At 39.9% G+C, this 23338-nt stretch overlaps 1 protein-coding gene across 2 annotated transcripts in view; it reads left to right on the forward strand.

Annotated features, from left to right (window-relative positions):
• Positions 1 to 306: 306 nt before the first annotated feature.
• The window catches only part of SLC24A4 (solute carrier family 24 member 4), an 86817-nt gene continuing 63785 nt past the window's right edge, over positions 307 to 23338 (forward strand). For both annotated transcript variants that reach the window (XR_006168204.1, XM_042814949.1), the window contains exons 1-2: positions 307 to 463; positions 2581 to 2691. Coding sequence is in view for 1 of the 2 variants with exons in the window: in XM_042814949.1 (XP_042670883.1) it covers positions 307 to 463; positions 2581 to 2691 (268 nt within the window). In the remaining variant the exon portion in view is untranslated. The remainder of the gene's footprint in view (positions 464 to 2580; positions 2692 to 23338) is intronic.

Below are 23338 nucleotides of genomic sequence, written 5' to 3' on the forward strand. Positions count from 1 at the left end.
CGGGCGGGCACGAGCGCTGCCGCCGTTGCTGGGCGCTGACTCGCAGCCGGCTGCGGGGCGCCCGCCGCTCCGCTTCCTCCGCCGCCGGCCATGGTGTGCGCGGGCAGCGGGGCTCAGCCCGGCCCCTGAGAGCGCCGCCTCGCCCCCCCGCCGGGCCGCCTTCCCACCCGCCTCCGCCTGCCGCCCTGCTTCTCTGGGTACCGGCTTCGCCCCGCGCTGCCGCCCGCCCGCCATGGAGCCGTCCGCGGAGAGGCGGCGGGACTGAGCCCCGCACGCAGCGAGCCGCCGGCCGGCCCCGCGCCGCCCATGGAGCTGGACGGAGCGCCGCTGGCGCGCCCGAAGACCATGCTGCCGCTGCTGAGGAAAGTTCGCAAGCGGCGGGAGATGCTGCTGCAGCAGCTGGGCTTCATCTGCGCCATCCTCTTCTTCGTCTGGTGCATGTCCAGCCTGCTCTCCAGGCGGGGTGAGTGCTGGAGCAGTGCCGGCTCGGCGGGGCGCGGGGCTTCGGGTCGGCACCGAGCGGGGACCGCCCCCTGCCCGCCGCGCGGAGCTGCCGCCGCTCCGGCCGCCTCTGGTCCCCGGGCAGCTCCGGGCCGCCTCTCGTTGCTAACCTGTGGCTGCACACCTCCATCCATCAGCTGCAACGGCTGCTTCTCTCCATCTTCTCCCCTAAGTGACGGTCTGGGATTGACAGAACGTTCTGTATGATAGGCAAGGAACGGTGCCGGCCTCGTATTTTAGGGAGTGCGTTGCATCCTTTATACGAGTGACATATTGGTAAACTGATAATCGATTGCGTTGTTCCCGGTGTTTTTCTGTTTGTTTGTTTCTTTTGTTGCTGTCTTGTTTTTTTGTTTGTTTGTTGCCCTGCTGGCACGTTTGGGGCTGTGAATGTACAGCTGGAGGCAATCTCCTTCCACTCTGCCTCGCATCCACCCAGATAGGAAACCGAAGGTTACTGGGTATTGCATACAGGTTCCTAGGTAGGACAGCCAACGTTTCCTGAGGATTTAACAACAAAATCAAACGAAGTGCAGATCCTATCTCTACTGTAATTAGAATAGGTCATCCGCTTTAAGTTGAAGTTGAAATGCGTGCTTTAGGAAGAAAAAAATCCTGTGGAACTTTTCTTACTTTCTGAGGCCCTTGTGCTCACACTGTTACCTGTGATGTCTGAGGTATGTGGGTGGCTTGTTGCCGTCCTAGATGCAACAGCTTAGTGCTGTATATATCAGCTGTATTAGCATATAGCTTGTCTTAGAACTTCCAACATTTTTTAAAATCATGGTTTCACAGTATAGCCCCCCTTATTTAGCGCTGTTAATCTGTTGTGCCTATGACTTCTTTTTTTCTTGCAGTAGCTAGATTTTTTCATAAATGGACTGGTTTGTGAAGGCAGCTTGGTTGGGGTATACTTGTGTTTACATAGTTTGAGGTTTTTGTTGCAGATAAAGGGTTTTCAGATGTTTTTTGGTCTTGTGTGAAGAATGCCGTGACCTAATGAAAGTTTTTAATCTCCTTGGTTATCAGCTAAATCCCCGATAACCTGATTTTTGTTGGTATGCTCCATCAGGTAGAATTTATTTCAGCCCCCTAATTTACAGTATATTATATCCATAAACACTGACCATCTGTTCTCTGAATTTCTTATAGTTGTGGCAGCAGACTATTTTAGCAAATGTTTTACCCAAACTAACTTTCCAAGCTAGAAAGCTTTTCTAGCAAGAGTTACTGTAGCAAACCTTGAGCATTCTAGTATAAATTTTAAGATCAAGTATGAGAGTTTTTTTGTTGTTATATTATTTGAAATAGATATGGTTGAAATGGAAGCAGTTTACTTAAGAGAATCTCTTCTTCCCTTGGTTGTTATGATCGTGTACGCCGTAAGTACACCTTACAAACTGTATTCAAAAAGTTCAGTAAGAGTCTGTTTCTGGAATATGAGTTCAGACTAAATCTCCTCCGATTTCTAAAGAAGTTTTGTTTTTCTTAATTCTTGTGGGTTTTTACTATGCTATTTTTCATTTTCCTCAACAAATTTTGCAGAGATTGATATTACCAAGTACACCCTATGCTAAAAAGACCAGTCCCTTGGTTTGGATTAAGCAGAAATATACCTGGAACTTGGAAACATGCATTTATATTTTTGATAAATCAGTGATGTGGCATCTGCAAATGCAGCTGATTAAATGAAAATGTGATCATTATTCATGTCAGCATAGCTGGGCTGGTTCCATGTATAGAGTATGGAAGTGTTGAGTTTCACAGATACAGGTTTCAACTTTTGCTTGCTGCAGAATTACTTTGCTGTTATGGGTCACAGCCAGGTACTCCGATAGCCAGAATGTGCTGACAGCTTAGGTACTCCACCTTCATAGCTAGTTTACCCTTGATAGCACCAGGGAGCACCAGGCATACTTGCGTTGACATGTGCCAGAGGTACACTGTCATTTTGCTGTGTTCACTTGCTGATATTGATGATCTGCCCGTGATCCTGGCTAATGGGAGCATGAAGTCCTGTTAAGATGATAGAGGAAAAACTCAGTGACAGTGGATATAACCTCTTTCTATTTCATACAGGCCAACAATCAAGTATTGCAGACACACATGTTTCATCAGGGACGTGGAGGAATAGAATATTGATGGCATTACCTAATGGGACGCAGGAAGGAAAGAACTGTACAGATCCAGGTAAGAAAAGGAAACTTTATGATGTACTGTAAGCTCTTGAGATGTTTTGTGCTGTGCAAAATTAATATTCAGATGTAAGTACGTTTGGGGTCATTATGAGACTTGTGTTGACAGTTCCTGAATTTTTCTTTCTTCATTTTTCCTGCCTAACTGAGCAGTGCATATTACAATGGTAATGAGAGGTGTGCTCTTCTTGAAACTGGGTTAAATGTGTACTGTTTGAGATATCCTCTGAGCACAGTAGTTTGAACTTGTTGCCGTTATAAATTGAATCATGTTTTGCTGGTTTAGTGATAAACTGTGTATTCAGAGTGGAAATTCACACTTTATGGAGGGGTATGATGAGGTAAGTAATATGGAAACCCTGGAACAGCTTTTACTTGTTCCCCTGTATTCAGCACTGGTGAGGCCGTACCTCGAGTACTGTGTCCAGTTTTGGGCCCCTCACTGCAAGAAAGATATTGAGGCCCTGGAACGTGTTCAAAGGAGGGCAACAAAGCTGGTGAGGGGTCTGGAACACAGGCCATATGAGGAGAGGCTGAAGGAGCTGGGAATGTTCAGCCTGGAGAAGAGGAGGCTCAGGGGGGACCTCATTGCTCTCTATAACTTCCTGAAGGGAGGTTGTAGTGAGCTGGGGGTCGGCCTCTTCTCTCGTGTCATTAGTGATAGGACCAGGGGGAATGGCTTCAAGCTACGGCAGGGGAGATTCAGGCTGGACATGAGGAAGTATTACTTTTCAGAAAGGGTGGTCAGGCACTGGAACGGACTGCCCAGGGAGGTGGTGGAGTCACCGACCCTGGGGGTGTTCAAGGAAAGACTGGATGTTGTGTTGAGGGACATGGTTTAGTGGGAGCTATTGGGAATAGGTGAACGGTTGGACTGGGTGATCTTTTAGGTCTTTTCCAACCTTGGTGATTCTATGATTCTATGATTCTACTTCAAGATATCTGTTCTGGACGGAGAATAATTGATTGAGAGCAGGGATAGATGACACATTTTAATATCTGTGTTAGCCCACAACACTGTCATCTTCCCATCTGTCTTTCCAGTGTATATTTCCTTTCTCTCTCTCCTTGCCTTTCTGTGGTTTATGGTGAGTGGGAGATGAGACATTTTGCCAGTGGCACTAGCCAAATTAATTTAAAGTTCAGCTTTATTTATTTATTTATTGCAATATGATTCTGTCATCAAGTAGGGAGTGACAGCAGAGACTGTACTTTCTTGCAAAGAGTGACAGCATGAGTTCAGGGATACTGTGAACCTCTGGCACTGAGGATTTTAGAGCAGCACTTCCCCTTTCAATTACATGTTTGTTAGAATACTAGGGCCTCTACTGTATAGATTGAGGATTGCTACTGTGCTTATGCGTTATGAGAAGAGTGGGGGAACACTGGTCAAAGTATGTGGATCCAAAACCTTTCACTGTATTTTCTTGATGTCTACAAGCATCTCTGTTAAGAACTTAGTTTGCTGCTGTTTGTACCTGTAACCTTATTATACTTTTGAATTATCTTTAAAAGTTGTTCACAGGTGAGAAAGAATAAACAAATAACCTTCTGGGAAGATGTCATTATTTTCTGACTGTTTATCAAGAATACAGTTCTTTCTGATTCCTCTTTCTTTTTCTTCTGCGTATGTAGACGTGTCAGTGTGATCATGTGTGAACACTCAAAGGCAAACCAAGAAAGACCACAAAATTGTCAAAGTTGGATCAGTGAGACACCTCTAAACGTTTTTGGTGGGAATTTCTACTTACAGTAAAGGAGAACTTTACAGTGATACAGTAAAACTGCTAATGGAAAAAATACGCTTACGTACATATATTGAAATGTTGTTAGCAGTGATGACTTCTCCAGATACTGAAAAGAAAACATAGAATCATAGGATGCATTGGGTTGAAGGGACCTTAAAGATCATCTAGTTCCAACCTACCTACCATGAGCCAGCTTCTGCTAGATCAAGTTGCCCAAAGCCCTGTCCAGTGATTCAGCTCCCTCCATCCTCCAAAACTGTAAGAATACTTTAAGAATAATTGGATTAAATAAATACAGCTGGAACATTTCATTCGCTTTATGAAATTCAGGTTGTTGAGGTGCACTTTTTTATTTAACCACAAGAGCTGGGTGGATGGAATCTAAGAGACCCAAATGTGCCTCAGAGTGCTAAAGTTTTAAGAAAACTTGTGTTAAGCTTGTGATTTTTGGCACAGCATTGGAATTAATCTTTCTTTTTAATAGGTGTTTCTTCAGTTAGAACACAGATTTACAGATCAAGCATGTCACAGAACTGAAATTGTGGCATTTTTAGTCACTTCCTGTTATTCTGCAGCAATGTAAATCTTATCTGCTTATATCTTCCCCCACTGATGTGCAGATCTGGATGCTTCAAGAATTGCTAAAAGTAAGATGTAAGCATCTGAAAATATTTGAAACTGATGTTTGTTGGATGATATTGTAAGGATCCAAGTTTGTAGTAGTAACTTTTGCGGAATTTGTTGTTGTTGTTGTTGTTCCTATATGGTAGCCAGAGATTGGGATTTCCACTGTAATGAGAAGAAGACTCCTATCAAAAAGGAGCAAGTAGCAAGCTCATTTCCTTTAGAATGTAGTTTGTGTAACCCTGTTACTACAACTGGGGAAAGCAGTCATGGGAAAGGCTAAGAGACTCAGTCAAGATCACATCGAAAATTGGTGAGAAAATGTGGGTTTTCAGCTGCAACGTTTCATGCGCTTACCCAGAAAACTGACCTTCTCAATTTAATGAAGCTCTCAGGAACGGGTTGTCAAAATTTCTGACTGTCTGAACTTTGTGTTTGTTGTTTTTTTTTTTCTTTAATTTTAAGACAGATAGTTAATAAACATTTATGTTGTATGAATATAGTGCTCTGAATAGGCTCTCTTATGGGAAGTGCTTATTCTTATCTATGTCAGCTCTGTATTTCCTTTAAGCTTTAGGGGCCCAGCAGATGCATGGTTGTGTATATGGTACGCAGCAATTTCCTTATGTGAATATTTCCCTGTGTGTTTAGGATGAAAGGACTTCATACCTCGAGGAATGCAAGTCCTTGCTTGAGAGCTTGTTAATCTTTTGTGTCATTGCACTGCAGTTACTCTGCTCCCTTTTTATTAGCTTCCTACGCAAGTCTGCAGCTTTACTTCTCTTTTCATAAAGGCTTTCAACAAAGTTAATTTATTTACCACTTCATCCTCTTCTCTTGCTTACGTGCAAATAAAAAAAAATCCCCAGTTGTCAGAAGTTGCAGCTATAGAAGTTTATAAGACCATGAAAGCCTTTCAGTTCATGACAGGGCACTTATCCTTCGTTGAATATGTCTTGGGAGAAAAACTCTGTAAGCTTCTTGCAGTTAGAAGTCTTTGGAAGCTGCTATCTGCTAGAAGCTCAGATAGCATATGCTGTATGAGATTGTCTCATTTACAGGAGTAGATCATTTTGTATTGTGTTCTTCTGAAAACATTATTAATGCTTCTGGGACCATTGTATCAGAATAAAAAAAAAACCTTTGAAGTCTTGGCAATGTTTCTCTAAGTATGAATCCTGAGGATCTAACAAAGGAAAGGAAAATACATAGATGAGAGTATGTGTGTGTGTCAAGAAAGAAAGTGGATGGAGAGAAGGGAGCAATTTATTTGCTAATAAAGCAGAACTGGGGGAGAAAGGTTTTTCTGACATTTGGAAGTTAGAGTGACTGATATTGATGAATATCTTAAATAGTGCTGCACAGTTTTATTGGTGGTAGATATTTTGCTGTCATAAGGACTTATGGATCCCGTAGCAGCAGCAAAGGAACGGTAGGCAACTTGCAGGAAGCAGACAGAGCATTTGTGAGCACCTGGCCAACCACAGTTTAGTCTGAACTAAGACCCAAGTTGGTGTGTCGTGTAGCTGGCTTCCATTAAAGATCCTGTCTCGAAATTCCATTTCCTGGAAGCTCCTCTGCTGTGGAAAAAACACAGTCACTGATGCCCAGTGACAGGAGAGGGGCAGTGGGCATGGACAGGAGCACAGGAAGCTCCATACGAACATGAGAAAAAACATCTTTGCTCTGTTTGCTGGATCTGGCTGCCCAGGGAGATGATGGAGTCTTTCTCTGGAGATATTCAAGAGACCCATCTGGATGCTTTCCTGCACAACCTACTGTAGGGAGCCTGCTGTAGCGGGGAGGTTGTACTAGGTGATCTCCAGAGGGAGGTCCCTTCTAACCCCTGTGATTCTTTGATACAGCTCTTAATGTTACCCTGGAGCCAGACTAGAGGCTTATGGGTAGGATGTAGAATGCTCTGGGCCTCCAAAATTTCATGAGATTCTATGAGTTTTGAATTATGCATCTTCTGCTCATTTTGTGTTGAGTAACTTCAAGTGACTGTTGTGGATCTCTTTCATTGAGGGAGGCTTTTCTTTATGGTTTTGAAAACTTTTGGTGAGTGAATTTGTGCTGAAGGAGGGGCTCATCTAATCCTGGCTTAAAGACAGGTCAACAGAAAGGGAGAGTTGTTGTCTTTAGCATCTTAATAGAGCTCATTAGTTTTCAACCAGGTTTTTTTTGCTGTATCCAGACTCTCAGTTCCATCTGCCGTCAGCTCACTAGCTTGCAGTGCCGTCTGCCCAGCAAGTCTGATTTATGTAGCTTATCTGCTACTGTGGCTCACCTCTTGTTTCAGAATGTTCCCATGATTTCCTTATCTTCCAGAACTCTGAGTAACGTTTTGATTGGCTACAGATAGGGGTGATTCGGTGTTAGGGCGTTTCTAACCATGTGACTCCACTGGATGATGTTAGGCTATTAAAGTAATTCATCTTGACTGCTTTCCATTGTGAATATTTTCAAGCAATCTCTGTCTTTGTATATATTACAGAGATTAATGACTTGTTATGAATTAGAAATATATCAAAATATATTTCTATTACAGTCTTCTGTCGCTGGTCAGTGAAATTGTCTTGAAATTGGCAGCATCTGTGGGCTTTCCTATCCAGAGGTCTGTCAGCCATAGGCAGTTCATGAACTACATTGATTTCAAGTCGCTGGGGATTTGGTTCCAGCCTACTCCTCTCGTTGTTACCAGTGGGAAAGGATGAACTGCAGGCTGGGAGGAAGGCAGAGAGGTTGGAGTTTCTGAATCAGGCTGTCTTTTTTACTTCAGAATTAAAAGGCGCGTTGTAGTGAGTCTTTATGTCCTTGCTGCAAGAGGAAAAGAATCGGTCATCTATGGTGAAATTGTGTTTTCCAGCAGCCTGTATGTAACTTTAGTTCAGAGTCAGGATCAAAATTCATTAAGTCTGTGTATATTTCACACTGCTAGTTATTCAGACCTTGGGGACTCCTGTAGAATATGATGCACTGTAGAGAAATTGTAGATGTTTTTGGCATTTTTGCTAAGATACCGTGGAGAATACAAGAGCCTGTTACTTTATCTGAAAAAATCAATGAATAGTGCTCTTGCTGACTAGGGGAGAAAGGGTTCCAAGTAGTTTTCCAAAATGATAGAAAAAGCTATTTTTTGTACATTCATAATCAAAATGCTATAGGATGCATATAAAAAAATCCTTGTTTTCCATCCACTTCATTGTAAAAATGAAGTGCATCATACACAGGATCTATCTATCTATATAATGTATTTTTTAATTGTAATAGGCACCTTAATGTATAATAATAAACACTGGATATTAAGTGCTAATCTAAATGTACTGTGGTTGTTGATGGAACGTCTCATTTTGTACTATGTTTTGTGGGTTTTTTTTTTAAACACTATGCTAATATTTAGAAATGTTAATAAAAATGTATACTAATACTAAAAATTTATACTAAAAATTTATAGAATGTGCTCCTGATCTTCCCTAGATCAAATTTTGTTAAATTTTGTAATGAGGATCAGCGCCTTAAAACCCCATTGCTAAGGTGGTGATAGTAATGATTTCATTGTACCCCTTTGTTTCATGAACAGTCTAAATTGGTAAATTCAACATGACCTGACATTTTCATTTTCACTCCTTCTTTTTCACTTTATTGTTTAGGTCGTCTTGCAATGTACTGCAGCTGAAAAAGAAAAAGCTGCTACCTTACTTTGTGTCATGCATAATTATTACCATACCTCACTCTAGTGTTGGATGAAGCAGGTTGAAAAGGCATTGTAAATCAGCCTTTGTGAGCATTAATCCCTACTCTTGGGATTGACCTAGGGCAGAGCCTTTATGAGGATCTGGATTGTTTGATAAGCGTTAAAATACAGCATAATTTTTAAAAGTGACTGAAGAGAAAGAAGGAAGCATTTTTTCATTGAAAATTGTAAGTGGGCACTAACAATGCACTGTTGGCTGTGATTGTAGCTGATTTGCTTGATGTGTCCCATTGCAAGAGCTTGCTTAAGTTGTTTGCAATTTTGGCAAACTTAAAATATTTAAAGCCAGTAGGGTGAGCGCTTCAGATAGAATGGTAGTTGAATAGAAAATTTAAGAGAAGTCTGTCTGTTTTGTGTGGCCAACTTGATAAAATTTTCTACAGCCTTTTTATGAAGACTAGAGTAATCCAGTATATCAGATAATGCAGCTTGTATAAGCTTTCTTGTATAAGAACAAACAAGCAGCTCCCATTCTTCCCCCATAAAAATCCTTATGCATTTTAGAAAATGTAGTAGGAGAGAAGCAATTATTATGCCAGTGATGCAGACATAATTTTGGACAAAAGCTGTCAAAAACATCAGCTTCAAATTCTTCTGATATACTCTTGAGACTGACTATAATGTCTATAATGTCTATATTTACTCCAGTGGGCTGTGGCATCTCTGCTCTCTGCAGTGTTCCATCTCTGTTTTCTCAGTGTCTCATCCATCTGTAGCTTGGACCACACCGTGTGGAGGGTTCGTGTGAAACTGGGCAGGCACAGGAGTGCAGGGAATTAGGTTGTGAAAAAGCAGCTGGCGGTAGCAGATAGTCACCAGGAGACTGAAGTTGGAGGATGGGTGAAAGGATGAAAAACAAGAATGGGAGATGCTGAATTTTTGGGTAATGAGCCATGAGTATCCTGGGAATAATCGGACAGAGTCTGGCTTTGGGAACTGATAAGTAGATGAAATGGTAAAAGGAGTAAGAGATATGAAAGCACACTGTGAAGTTTGGTTTTGGTTGGGGAAGGAGTCCAAAAAGAAAAGCAATGGGAGACTCTAAAGAGCTTAATTTGCAGAAGGGCTATGTTCTGTGCCTTTCATTTGGCCCATAAAGCTGGAAACATTCAGTTTATATTCTTTTTCTCATTTTTAGCTTCGGTTGGGTATCAAGGAAGAGCATCTTCATAGCCTGTATCAATGAAACTATCTAGATATAAAGTGATGTAAAAAGCTTCACCAAAACCAGGCACTCTTGAGCCTCAACTCTGTCTCTGAATCTCAGTGTTGGGTCAGAAGTACTGATTTAAAAATATACTTTGACACAGTGTGCAATTTCATTACAGTAAATTAATTTTATGCTTTGTTCTATTTTGACAAGAACTCTCAGAATTGAATTATTTTTTCAGAACTTACATAATTTTCTTGTACATTTCTGTCACTGTATTCATTAATAGATGTGGTTATCCGCCCTAGCAGGCTGAAAATATTCCAGAAACCCACTGACAATTAATCTGGCATCACTCCTGTTCTACTGAAAGGTAAAACCCTCAGGCAATAAAGAGTGATGGTTTCCTTTATTCTTTTAAGCTGACAGACATTGAAGACATTATAGTAGAAAATTTATTAGTCTTAGAAAGTGTGAGTCAAATTCATTCCTGCTGGGACTCTGCTGATAAGTTGAAGTGCAGCAGAGCAGGCACTTCAGGGTAGAAGGCAGGCTGTGTGTCCATCTGCTTGTTCAGTTTGTTTTGGTTTTTTTTTTCCACAACAGTAAGTTAATGGCAGGTGCCAGATTAACAGTCTTAAGCGAGTCTTAATTCTTCCATGAAGGGGACGTTGGCTGATATGCCTACACCCTTCCAGCATGCAAGATGTTTTAGTCCTTTTCAGTTTGCTCTCATACTTGCTTTTTGGACTATTATCAGAGATTGCTGAAAGCTGGTGACATTCTCTCTAGTCACTTGAGGGTAGTGTGAGTGGATCTTCAGAATAGTAAGATCTAAAGGTTCACAGGTGGTGAAAACTTCTCAACTTTGGGAATAGTGCAGTAAAAATGGATGAAACTATGTTTTAGAAGCTCAGAAAGGCAGAAATGGGAAAAAATAGATATATTTTTAAAAATTTGTTGTGAATCAGCATTTGCTTTGAATTTTGACTTTCTAGTCCAAAACGTAGACTTCTGAAGAGAGGCATTTGTGCATTAAGGCAGCTGGGAGCATGATGCACACTGTCTTACCTCCACTATATCCTTACAGCCATGACGATTTATAGCAGCTGAGATTGTCCTGCAGATTTGTTGCTGAATTGTGTGAAAGTGTTTCTGGTTTAGTTCTTTGAACATCATAATTATTTGGTGAGAATCTGCTCTATTTAAACTGATTCCACCCCTTCCTAAGAGATGCATTCTTCGCCCGGTTATGTCATACCTCTTTAAAGCCTCCTACAGGATCTTTGGCTAGTGTTAGCTGAAGTTATAGGTCTTTTTCTCACCTTCTTTGGCTTTTCACATGCCATCCTCTTTCCTGTTCCTGCTAGCTTTTATCTCCTTTCTTTACCTGTATTGAAACGTTTAGATGAGTTTCCAGTGTCCATTTGCCTTTTCTTTCTGTCTTTATACTGTCCCTCACAAATTAATATGTGAAAGAAACTACATGGAATATTATAATTCTTTCCTTTTTTGAATCTGTTCTCATTAGCCATGAGTATCAAGGTGCTCTCTGGAGATCAGCCAGCCTGGATTGGTTGTACTGGAAACAAGTCAGAGTTATGATACTAAGAAGTTCTATTTTATTCACATGCAGAAGCTTTACTACTTGAGGGTGGAGGAAGAACAGGAGGGTCCCTGTAAACTATAGTGTTGCCTGTTCTTGAGAGATGCAGTGGCAGTCTCAAAGAGCGTGCAGTGAAAGTGGTCATAGAGAAGGGGAAAAGGCAATGTGAGTTGCCCAAAGTCTGCAGGAAGGTTCAGTAGCTAAGCTGCATTATTTTCCATTAAACTGTAGCCACAGTACGTTCATTGAGCAAGGAACTTCTGCTGCTACCATAGTCATCTCTCTGCCCTCCTCCCTGATCAGCTTGTAGTAACTTGGCTCTTCTATTTCATGCTTTTTTTTCTTCTCATGAGAAACATAATTCTGCACAACAGAGATATTTTTACCAAGTCTGAATAAATGGAGCACCAAGACTCGTTGCCTGCATAAAGAGAGCAGTGATGTGCCTAGAACTGCTTCACTGTGTTGAATGATGGTGATACTTAAAGATTGTTAAGTGGAAGGAAAACAGGCTGAGACTCCAGTGTGAGAGAGACTGCATTAAATATCAGCACGCCTTTGCCATGCTAGGAATGAAATGAACACCTCTGTTGCTTCCAGGCAGAAAAAGGAAGGAAAGGAAGGAAGGGTTCAGCGTTGTTCTCTTGTGTGTGAGCAGATCTGTGCTATAGCCTCACTCAAATGTTTTTTAATATTTCACTTTGGATTTTGTCTTGAGGATTTATGTATGGGCTGTAACTGACATTTGAGTGTTGAAGAAGTGATTCAGATTTGATGTTGATTGATTATATATATTTTTTAATCTCTGTGTGTTTACTTAGTTACGTGGTTGACCAGTGTAACAGCACCTGATGGGAGAGCCCTTAGTTGGAAAGACTATCTGGGATCATCTCCAGAACTGCCTTAATCTGTGGATATTCAGGGCAACTAAGTTTATTAAGTACTGCTTAGGTAATTAAAGGTTGGAGCTGTGTTGCTTTCTCTGCATGACAACAGGCTGGTAAAGACAAGTTAGTCAACTTGATTAAATGTTACCTGCTGCACAGGGCTCAGTTGGTTCCCACCAAGTCAAAATTTGACTTTCTGATGTGCTAGAAATGATGCTATTTTTCATGTGGTCCTGGAGTTTGCACAATTAGCACAGGTTGTTGATGCTGAAAGGAGTATTTATAACTGTTTGTGACACAATTGAGATATGCATTTTGCACTTTGGACTTCAGTTGGCTGGGGCTTTTTTTTTTTTATTTTGAAGCAAACTGCAGACTGGCCTAAGAGTATTAAGTCTCTGCTAAATACTTGTGAAATTCTCTTTGCTTACTAAACTGCTTCACCAGTTGGCACCTACAGATGAATGTAGAAGACCCATTTGCACGTGTAGAAGAGATATTAAATAAATAAAAAAAAAACCTGACAGTTGCTTTTCTGGATTTTAAATATTATATTAAGTATTATATTTCTACAAGCTTAGTGGCTTTTGAAATTGGTTGGATTTTGTAGACAGCATTAAATTATTTGCAAAATGTTTTGGTTTTGTTGAGCACTTTCAAAATTCAATGTTTTGTTGGGTTTTTTTTTCATTCTTGCTTCAGCAGGGTTGAATTCTGTACAAATGTTGTTAGTGGTACTGGTAGTTTGGAATGAAATTGTAGATAGGATGGGAATTGTGATACATTATTATGTACTTCAAAAGAAAAACCAACATAGTCGCAACTATGAAGAGAATCCATCTCTTCCGTCCAGTAGCTGATGCAAAGTGTTCTGCTCTTGTCACATTGCTGACACCCAGTCAGACTATTAGAGCTGAGCAGCTCTGGGGAATAGAGATTGCACATCTACCAGACATTTCTTGACAGGGTCCCACCTGGGTTCTATGGGTGAGTTCCATCCTCCTCAAAACAATTTCCAGCCACGTCGTCCAGCTGAGCACATCTTGTGGAAAAGACAAGGACCCTCCTGTATCGAAACTGTGGGATGAGAAAGGGCTGACTGACACCACTGGCTGCGTGCCTGTTTGCACGAAGGTGTTGTCTTGTGACATCTCACTTTGCTCAGATTGTAGTAGGATGTGATGTCCCATGATTCTGGAGGGCCTACAGACCTGACCCCAAACTGCTAGTAAATACGTATGTGTATTAAAGAATCAAAAGTAATTCTTTTATTAGGGTAATGACAAAAAAATTATCTTTCTGTTCTTTACGTAAGCGGTGTAGCAAACCTTTCACTGACTTGCTATTTTAGCTGCATGGTGACTTTATACACTTAATCTTGGAGAGGCAACTTAGATCTTATTATTTAACAGCCATGGATAAAAGCCTCTTGCAGTTATGAGATTAGCCAGAATTACACCCATGTTTTGATTCTCCCTGAAGTCTGATGTGTGCTTGGACTGGACACGAGTTTGACTCTTTCTTCTCCCCTTCCATCTTCCATCCCGTTTTTCTCTGTTTGCTTTAGAAAACTTTCTTTACTGAAAGACACTCACAGAATTAAAAAGGCTTAAATTCCATGGGTATTCCTGCAGATGCTGCTATGAGTGCCAGGCAGCTTTGCCAGTGCAAAGTAACAGAAACCAAGAATAGAAATTTGGCTTTACTGGGTGGTGAACTGTATGGTCTGTATTTGTGAGGGGGAAAAAAAAAAAGAGATCATTTGATTTTCTTTGAAAGAAATTTCCCTCTGGGAGGAAAAATCAAAACAAAACAAGTTCGTTCACTGACAGAGAAAGATTGGAACAGAATTAAAATTGTGAGGGGAAAAAAAATCATACAATTGCGAAATATTTAATGAAGATAAAATGTTCAAAATCTTCCTTCCCTCCCCCCTTTTTTTTTTCTCTGGGCTTGCCAAAAATTAAGTGTAAAATAGCTCTAGTTCTGTAGATCATAGTGCCAGCACTGCATTTATTTTTCTTCTCTAAAACATTACACTTATTGCATATGGGAAAAATGTTTGTGATTTTAATGCTTGAAAGTAGGACCAGACTGGCTTTTATAAATCAGCCCAGCTCGTATTTCTTGATATTGCGTAACAGCTATTGGTGTGACACTAGAATTTAAACTTCACAAAAAGCTGATTAGTGTAAACCTCCCACACAGTGTTGAGGACAGGCTGCGGTGACATCGCCGCTAAGGGGAAATGACCCATACGTGCATGATTGCACTTCAATATTACAGAAATAGTCCTATCTCTCAAAGTTAATCTTCTAAATGTATGTTTGGATTTAGAGATGTTTATTTATTTACTTCTGGCATTTGGATTAATTTTTGATTCGATTGGCATCTCTTGTCCATTTTGGAAACTGAGACTGTGAAATGGAGTTGAGCAGCAGTCTGTGGGGATTCGTTTTTGTTCTGGGATGAAATTGTCAAAACTTGGTAGTTTGTTACAGTGTCCAAGATTGCTCTGTAGCTAGGGGGACAGATTTCTAACTATACATGTGGTGAATTCTTGACGTCACGTGGCTCACTTGAGCAAATATTCTGATCCAGTACACCATTTATACACAACTTTCATTGCATGTTTAATTTTCAAAGTGATTGATCTTTTCTTGGGCTGAGGCATTTCGACTGCCTTAAGTGTCAATCAGTAAAGATCGTTCATATTTCAGTGTCTGTTCAGGCAAAATAGGGCATCAAAGTACCATGAATCAAGGATTTTGAGGGGATTTTTTGATCGTTTTTCTGTTTCAAAATAGCTTAGTGGTGTAGCCCCATTGCACCTTTCTAAGCCACTGTTAGTGTTGGTAGGACTTCTCCATACATAGAAAATACAACACTGGACTTCTTCCTCTAGGACAGCAAGGATCTCTCTGCTGATGTTTAATGACAAATCATGGAAGAAGCATTCTTCAGAATACATGTGGGATCTTTAAACAGGTTTCTAGCGATTTTCATTTACTCCTTTGTCTAGCCATTTCTAAGGTAGCATGGTGCAATTTGAGTCACGCTTTATACAGATAAAAGGCTTAGTGGCAGTAGGAGAGTGGTCAAATCAGTAAGATTTGGCCTGATGGAGTCAGAGGAGTCATTATCTAGCTCCTCCCAGTGATGCTGTGAATAAATGGTCAAAAGACAGTGCTTCATGAAAGTTAGTGTTGCCTGCAGATTGCCAATGGCATAAAACTGGTATGGCAAACTCTAGTTTCATTATCTAGGAAAATACTGTTTTTACTGCTTATATGGCTGTTTCATCAGTATGCACGTTAGCTGTCCAAGCTGCATTTTTTTCATCTTGACATTCCATCAGATCCCGAGCAGATATAACCTGCCTGAAGATTCTCTGCTTTAGTTCACAGAGGATACGCTATTAAGAACTGCCTAAAATGGGATGGAGATTTTATGTTTTTCTGTGAGCGTGAGCTTCTGAGTGTCTGAGCTGACCATCTAATGACCTTTAAAAATGCAGCCTTTGGAGAGATGAAGAGGGATTTGTTGACAGATTTGTGCTAGCAAGCCCCAGGTTATTTACAGAAGTCTGGAAGTCTTGGATTTAAAGAACCCTGTGTAATTCAGAATAAACGCAAAGCATTAAAACCTTAATTTCACTGAGAAATATAATTCATTTTGACATTCTCAGAAACATTATTCTTAATTTATGTTATCAGTGCATCTTATAAATGAGAAAAAATTGTTTCCTCTTAATTTTGGACTAATTTGTTGTGTAACCATTTTTCTCTCACAGCAGGGCTGTATAGTAGTCTGCCAAAGCTTATTCATCATTTTAAACAGTCAATCTCTGTTCTGATATTAAGTCATTAAAAAAATAGACTTTGCAGCCAGGTGTATATTTATTTCCTTAATTACATAATGAAAACATCAACATGCTCAACTTTATAGTTAAAATACTGAAATATCCCCGTGTCATCAAAATGCTTAGAGAGGCTATAGATAAGTAGGAGGAAGGAGGAGAGCAAAGATAAAGGATGTTTCAAGACTACTTTTGTGGCTGTTCAAGTAGAATGTTTAAATCAGTATGGACAGAAGATGCTAAACTTGGTTTCCCTGGGCTTTTACAACCAGTTTAAAATTCATGGGTTATATGTCTTGGAAAGATCGTGGTGAAACTAAGTTGGCTGGTGGAAAGCAAAGTAGCCATTACTTGGTAGGTTTCCCCTCTCAGAGAGGGAGATGATGAAAATGAATTACTTCCAGGCAATCTTGTGCCTTTTGCATAGAAGTACTTTGAATCATAGCTTCGGGTGGTAAAATAGAAAGTGTAAATCTCTGTTTCAGGCCATTTGCTGTCCTTGGCCTGTGGGAAAAGTGGCAGATAACAGTAACAAGTGTTGTGTGTGGTCCACAAGCACTGTGTGTCCCTCACAAATTAAATTGTTGACCTATTTCTGTGCTTCCAAAGCTACACAACTGACATTGGCACCTTAATAAAGCAAAACGGTGTTGTAGTGTGGGTTGCAACCTTGTCCATAGAGATTGTTTCTCTGTCAGCAAATTAACTAGATATGATATTAAAAGCAACTTGATTCTAAAAGCAACTTGATTCTGTTCTCATAAAGATCATTAAGGAAAATTCCCTTGAACAGAAGAGGGAGAATGTATCAGAGGGATTTTAAGGACTTAAATATCTGCAGATGTAAATATTAAATGTAAAACATTGTCAGTTTGGTGGAGTGAGGGATCTCAGGTACAGTTAGATGATTGAAATGGTCTCATGAAATGCATCCTTATGTACCTGGACACCTTGACACTTGAAGAGTAGGAGAGAAGTTAGAAAACATTGCTGTGTTTTCAAACTATCATGTTTTCTTTCTGGAATGCTGAAGATCTTTAAAATCAAATCATACCTGCAGAACTCCCAGTGAAGTTGGTGTGGGTTTCTGAACACAAAATATTTGCTTGTTTTGACAAGTACCTCAAGTATAAAAGATGAGTTCCCCTCACTTGAGAATGTTTCTCACTAAATATAAGGAGATACTGAAGGGGGCAAGGGAGAAGGTGCAAAGAGCAAACATCTCTGTGAGAAGATTCATGTTGAAAAGAAGTAGCTCTGGTGGAGCAGGTTGGTAGCCGTGGAGCTATTTGTTCTGCTAGCAACACTTTTTTCACTCATTTTGTACTGACTTCTTAGTAAATGTGTGAAGGTGCAAAACTATTATATTCAATTAATCAACTTTAGGTTTGTCTTTGGGATAGTTACAGTCTGTATCCCCAATTTTAGGGAGAGGTGATGCTGTTTTGAACTAGTGACCAGTGACATGAGAGCTCTAGTCTGGGAATAGAAGGATCCATCCCAGCTTGAAACTAAGACATTTAGCTTTTCTGTTTAGACACTGAGATGTGTGAGGAGTACTTTGAGCGTGCCTGGTGCATCCAGCCTCTCTGGGACCTCTGGCAGATTTTAATACAGATTTGCCTTGTTACTGGAGAGCAGCTCAGGTAAAAGCTAGCTACCTCTTTCTTGAAGGTGAAATTGCCCGGGGAACCTGCAAGAGAAACGGGAGGTGCTGAATTTCTGGCTTCTCCAGGGATGGGTAGCTACTGGTGAAAACGTTCTGGATCATATATTTAGGCTTAGTTGATCAAGTTATGTAGTAGTCCTATTTTAGCCCCAAATTTGGTGATTCCGATCTATTTCTGTCTCAAGCCTTATTCATGGAGTTTGACTAAAAATACTCCAAAATGCTTACAAAAATATAATAAAATTGCATGGATTAGACTGAAATGTAATGCTGAAATAATGGAAGCAAATGTAACCACAGAATACTAAACACTAGGCAATTATATATACTCAAGATACTCTTTAAATTGTTTCTTAGATTGAACACTGCATTTGAAATAACTCCTTCTTGAAAATATTTAATTATAAAATTACAGACCATTCAAATGACATACCAAATATTATGCTATAGCTATTATGTCTGTAAGTTTAAAATAATATTCACCCCTTCACAAATGGGGATATCCATGATTTATTCTTTTTTTTCAATTGTCAAATACATGTTTTGAACAGCACTGAGCATTCACCATTAGAAGCTTAGTTCTCTGTAATGTATATCATGCTGGCTGTTTATGATGCGAGTAACTTCTCTGTAACACTAGCCACTTAAAGTTGAGACTTTTCCATGTAGACTGCGTGTATTCTTGGAGGAGATTGGCACCCCATATGCCTTGAGTACTGAAGATTGAATTAATTCAGGTGTATCTTACTTTTCTAAAGCAAGCGTCCTTCATCTTCAGTGCTGTCTGAAAGTTTGTCCCAAAAGCGGTTCTGAGTACATTTTGGTGAAGGCCCAGCTAACATCGTAGCAACATGACCAACTTGTTTTTTAATTTATTTAATTGTTTTTCTGTATGTTTTGCCTATGTTGTTTATTTTTTCTTTGCCTTAGGCTTTTGCACATTGCTTTCATTGAAAGACCCTTCTACTGCAAACATGACATTAGAAGACTTTGTAGGATATTTCACTTGTCTCATTTGTAATTCTGCAGGCTTGAATCTATCTCATCGTGCAAAAAGCAACAGGACATGTAGTATAGCTGGGCCTTCCCATTATTCATTTCTTAGTGATTACATGTGGCAGAAGAAAGAAGTTTAGAAAGTAAAAATTAGGGTACCGAGTATACTGCTATCATTTGTTAATGGAGAACATGGTTTCAAAAAGCCAACTGATTCTTTCTCCTAGGGTCTGGTACTGAATGCTGAATATTTTAGGACTCTTGTCCTCTCCTTGCTCTTCTATGAATTGCAACTTACACATTAAGTGCTATTAATGTAGAGTGTTCAAATCTCCCTTTCGCACTAAGTAGATTCTACTGACTGTCATCAAATGCTGGTCATGGCCAAATCTGTCATGCAGGTTGCTGCGTATCGCTTATTGCCCTGGATAGCAACACTGTGTTCTTTACTTGTGGCTGAAACCTGCTGTGGAGGAACCAGTCCTTCAGAAACCCGAATTTAAAGAATCCAAGATTGTTCTTTAAACACTATATCATGCGCACCATTCTATGATTCTAAGTGCAGCTCTTGGAAGCTTTTAAATTCATTTTCTAGTTCAGCTACCATTCACACACACAAGATCCATCATCAGCAGCAGCACTGTATATTTTGTTTCTGCATGCATCACTGCATCTTGCTCTCAGTTACAGTATGCTACAGCTGAGTAACAGAGGGAGTAATAAGATTTCATAATTTTTCATTTTTAGATTTCATAATTTCATGGTGTTTTTCTATCCAGAGAACATAAACTGTTATAAACTTGAGGCTCTTTTTGTAGCTTGTATCTCTTGTATCAAGAGCAGTAGAACCAGGTATTTTTAATGGAAATCGTAAGGAAACACTACACTTTCTGGATGCTCTCCCCCACCAGTTTTCAAGACAACTAATCTCACGTATCTCTGATCTCTTATTTGCACATTTCCATGGAGGCTCCCATCTCCCTTCCATTTTAAGTTCAAAAACATTTGGGCAGCGCTCCCAGATGTAGGGTTTGAATTTTGGGTGATGCTGTGTGGGCCAAGAGTTGGACTTGATGATCCTTGTGGGTCATTTCCAACTCAGGATATTGTATGAAATTTGTTGATGCGATGCTGTTTGTGCGGCTCTCCCTCTGCACTTTCAGCTCCCCCTAGTGTTGGCTTACCTCTCATTCCTCTTTTGGGCAGTGTCCTTACCCTTCCGATCTCATATAAATGAGCACTGATATGGTTCTGTTCATGCAGTAATATAGTAATGTTACTGAATTTGTATGTTATGAGTGTAGTTGACCAGAAATCAAATATAATATTGTTTCTACCTGCAAATAGGCACTTTAATGAAAAACGAAAGCTGAAATATTTTGTTCCTTTTCTTCTCTATACCATGTTCTGCATTCTTTCCTCTGTGAAAAGTAGCAAGGCCACTTCACGTTGATTACAGGGATAGTGTGTAGCATAGGAAGCAGAAATTTATATACAACCATACAAACTCATAAAAATAAACAGAGGCATGCAACATGTGAGTAGAGGCACTAAAGAACAGTGTTCTTTTTAGCAGGCACCAGTGCTCTGCTAAACCAGAACATTTTTATTATGTTCTGTTACTTTTGGAGGAGGAACCAAACCTGTCTTTTTCAGGCATTCAGAGGTTAGCATTATTTTATAATTCAGGACAGTTGTATGTAAACTTTATGCCCTGGACCACTTGTTAAATACAAATTTCTTCTGGAAAGAACTGTGAATTTTGAATGTTGAAAGACAAGACTACAAGAGCAAGTCATGTTACTGTGGCATAATTACTGAACAGAGAAACAAATATTCCTCCTGCCCCTCAGGGCTAAGAAACTCTTTTGAGAGATCCTTGGTGCGTGTTGTATGCCTGTTGTCATTGGTGCACAAATGTATGGTGAGTGACTGAAGCAGCAACAGAATACACAGTTGTGTTTTGTTTGATGTGAACACTTCATTAAGTGTTTCCAGTGTTTGAATGGAGAGACAATAGAAGTCATCTCAAGTGAATGCTAACAAAGCCTGTATAGTATACTGTATCCTTCTGTGTTTCTGTCTACATATTAGAGCAAAATTTCTGTTAAATAAAATATTTAGAAAGTTCTACTTTTATTACAAGGACTTTTTTTTTTTTCCTGTCCTACTGTCTATTAAGGCAGGCTGCTTTAGTAACCACAAGTCCAACAGTACAAGCTTCCAAGTGGTACATTACTATTAGTAGGTTTTTGCAACCTCATTAAATGATCTAAAATAGCTTAATTATGTAATTCTGCATCTGTGGATGTTTTTAAGGAGATATTTTGAAATTAACTGCCAGCTTGATCTCATGCAGTACATAATCAAGTTATGGTCCTAATTCAGAAGAGCATTTAATCACATTGCTAATAAGTTGTGCTGAAGTCAGAAACTTTGAATGTTCTTCAACCAAAAGAAAAAAAGTAACTTCTGCTTTTGAACTGATGTTATTGTGGAGGACGGACAGCCTTACAAAAAGTGTAAAATAATACTATTGAAAAGAAATATTGCTTTTATGATCAGAAACAAGTTTTAACTTTTAGTTACTACCTGTTCCATGCATATGTTGGACCGCACTCAACATTAACATAGTTAAACTCAACGTTGAATCTTAAGGGCAAGCAGGATGACACCACTTCTTTTGTTCTAAATTTACAACCTAAGTCACAGGTTCTACTTGCATGAACTATTGATCTCATCCTACTATTTTTTTCCCTCACCTTGTTACTCCACGAATCAGGTATCATCTACAGAACTGGTCAGCAGATGTTTTTCTGGCCAGAAAGCTCAATAAGGTATACATTACATTAAAGTACCATTGCTTTTTAGATGGCCTGCAACATTCTCATGGATAAGCTTCACTTAATAGATCTAATAAAATGAATAACGTTAAGTAATTTGTTCTTACAGCACCTCTTCTCTCCCCAGAGAGAGAGAACTATTATTGGACATGTTTCGTAGATATGAGATGCTGGAGAGAGCTCAGGAAGATTAAGTACATAACGGACTGAGTTCATGCGTAAGTTGAAGCAAGAAAGGTTCTAATGAAACGTAATGCAAAGGATTTTCAACGTGAAGAGAACCAAGCGTTGTCCCAGGTTGGCTGGAAAGTTGTGCAGCTTCCATTCTTTGAGATTTCTTGAGATGTGGCTGCATAAGCACTTAGCATCTGGTCTCATTTCACAGCTCAACATGCTTTAAGCAGGAGGTTGGACTTAAGACATTCAAAGGTCCTTTCAGCCTTAGCTTCCCCACAGTCTTGTGATCCACAGAGCCGAATAAAAGAGAGCAGTATTAAAATTTACATCAGGGTTCTGGCTTGCACCAATAATGAGTATTGCCTATGTTCAGTTCAGTATCAGTGCCATTTGCAAACTTGAGGTTTCCCTACAGCAGTAATTTAATGGCATGCTCAGAGCATATAATTCCACTGAGTTTAGCCCAGAATAGGAAAACAATTTGTAGTCCACCCTTCTAGCTGACTGTCCATCCTTTCTGGATGACTGTGCAGCCAGAGAATACTAGTGTGCTTGAAAATGTGAATAAGTGCTTGAAATGTGAGTAAATGGAGTTTATTGATTTCTACTTAGCGCGGTGTAGAGTTCACCACTTGTTATCTTTCCAATAATAAAGCCTCTGATAAAAAAAGATAGCAAGCAAGAGGGTTGCCTTATTCTGTACACTCTTGATTCAGCCAGTGAGTTATGATGGGTTAGGTAAAAAGGGAATTAGTTTTACTTACCCCAGTTGCTATCACTGTTGACAATTTTTCAACACCTGCATTTAGAACAGGGATGGACTATAGAACTCAAGAAAGAGGGATGGTATTTTCCCTAGTATCCTTTGGCATACCATTACATCACTTGTTCCCATTTCTTGGGGTGGTACTTAATACGTTAGCATGCTGATGTTTGGTGTCATACAACCTAAGCGTGTTACCAGATTTGGATTTAAATAACTGAGTCATTTTCATCTAATTCGAAAGCTCTTAGACTAGATCTGTTTTTCTGCCTGTATAGTCAATGAATATAAAGATGTTATAATTATGAAATAAACAAGAGAGTTTGACAGAGCAGATTATAACAAAAAGAGAATAGATAGAATGCTTACCCACATCCTGGGCTCACTGTAAAACCCCAAAGGAGGGATCCCTAGAAGAGATCCATTCCCACTGGTGGTCAGCTCTTAGATGAGTAGGAGAGGTGGCGCCAGGCTCCACCCCTTCCTGCAGCACAGGTGAATTCCCTTCACCTGTGCTCCTGTGGCTGACTCACTGCTCGCCTCAGGTGATCAATCAGAGGTTC

This window comes from Centrocercus urophasianus, unplaced genomic scaffold (assembly GCF_019232065.1).
Source record: "Centrocercus urophasianus isolate 14NV4802_14NV808 unplaced genomic scaffold, USGS_Curo_1.0 seq_14, whole genome shotgun sequence".
NCBI lineage: Eukaryota > Metazoa > Chordata > Aves > Galliformes > Phasianidae > Centrocercus > Centrocercus urophasianus.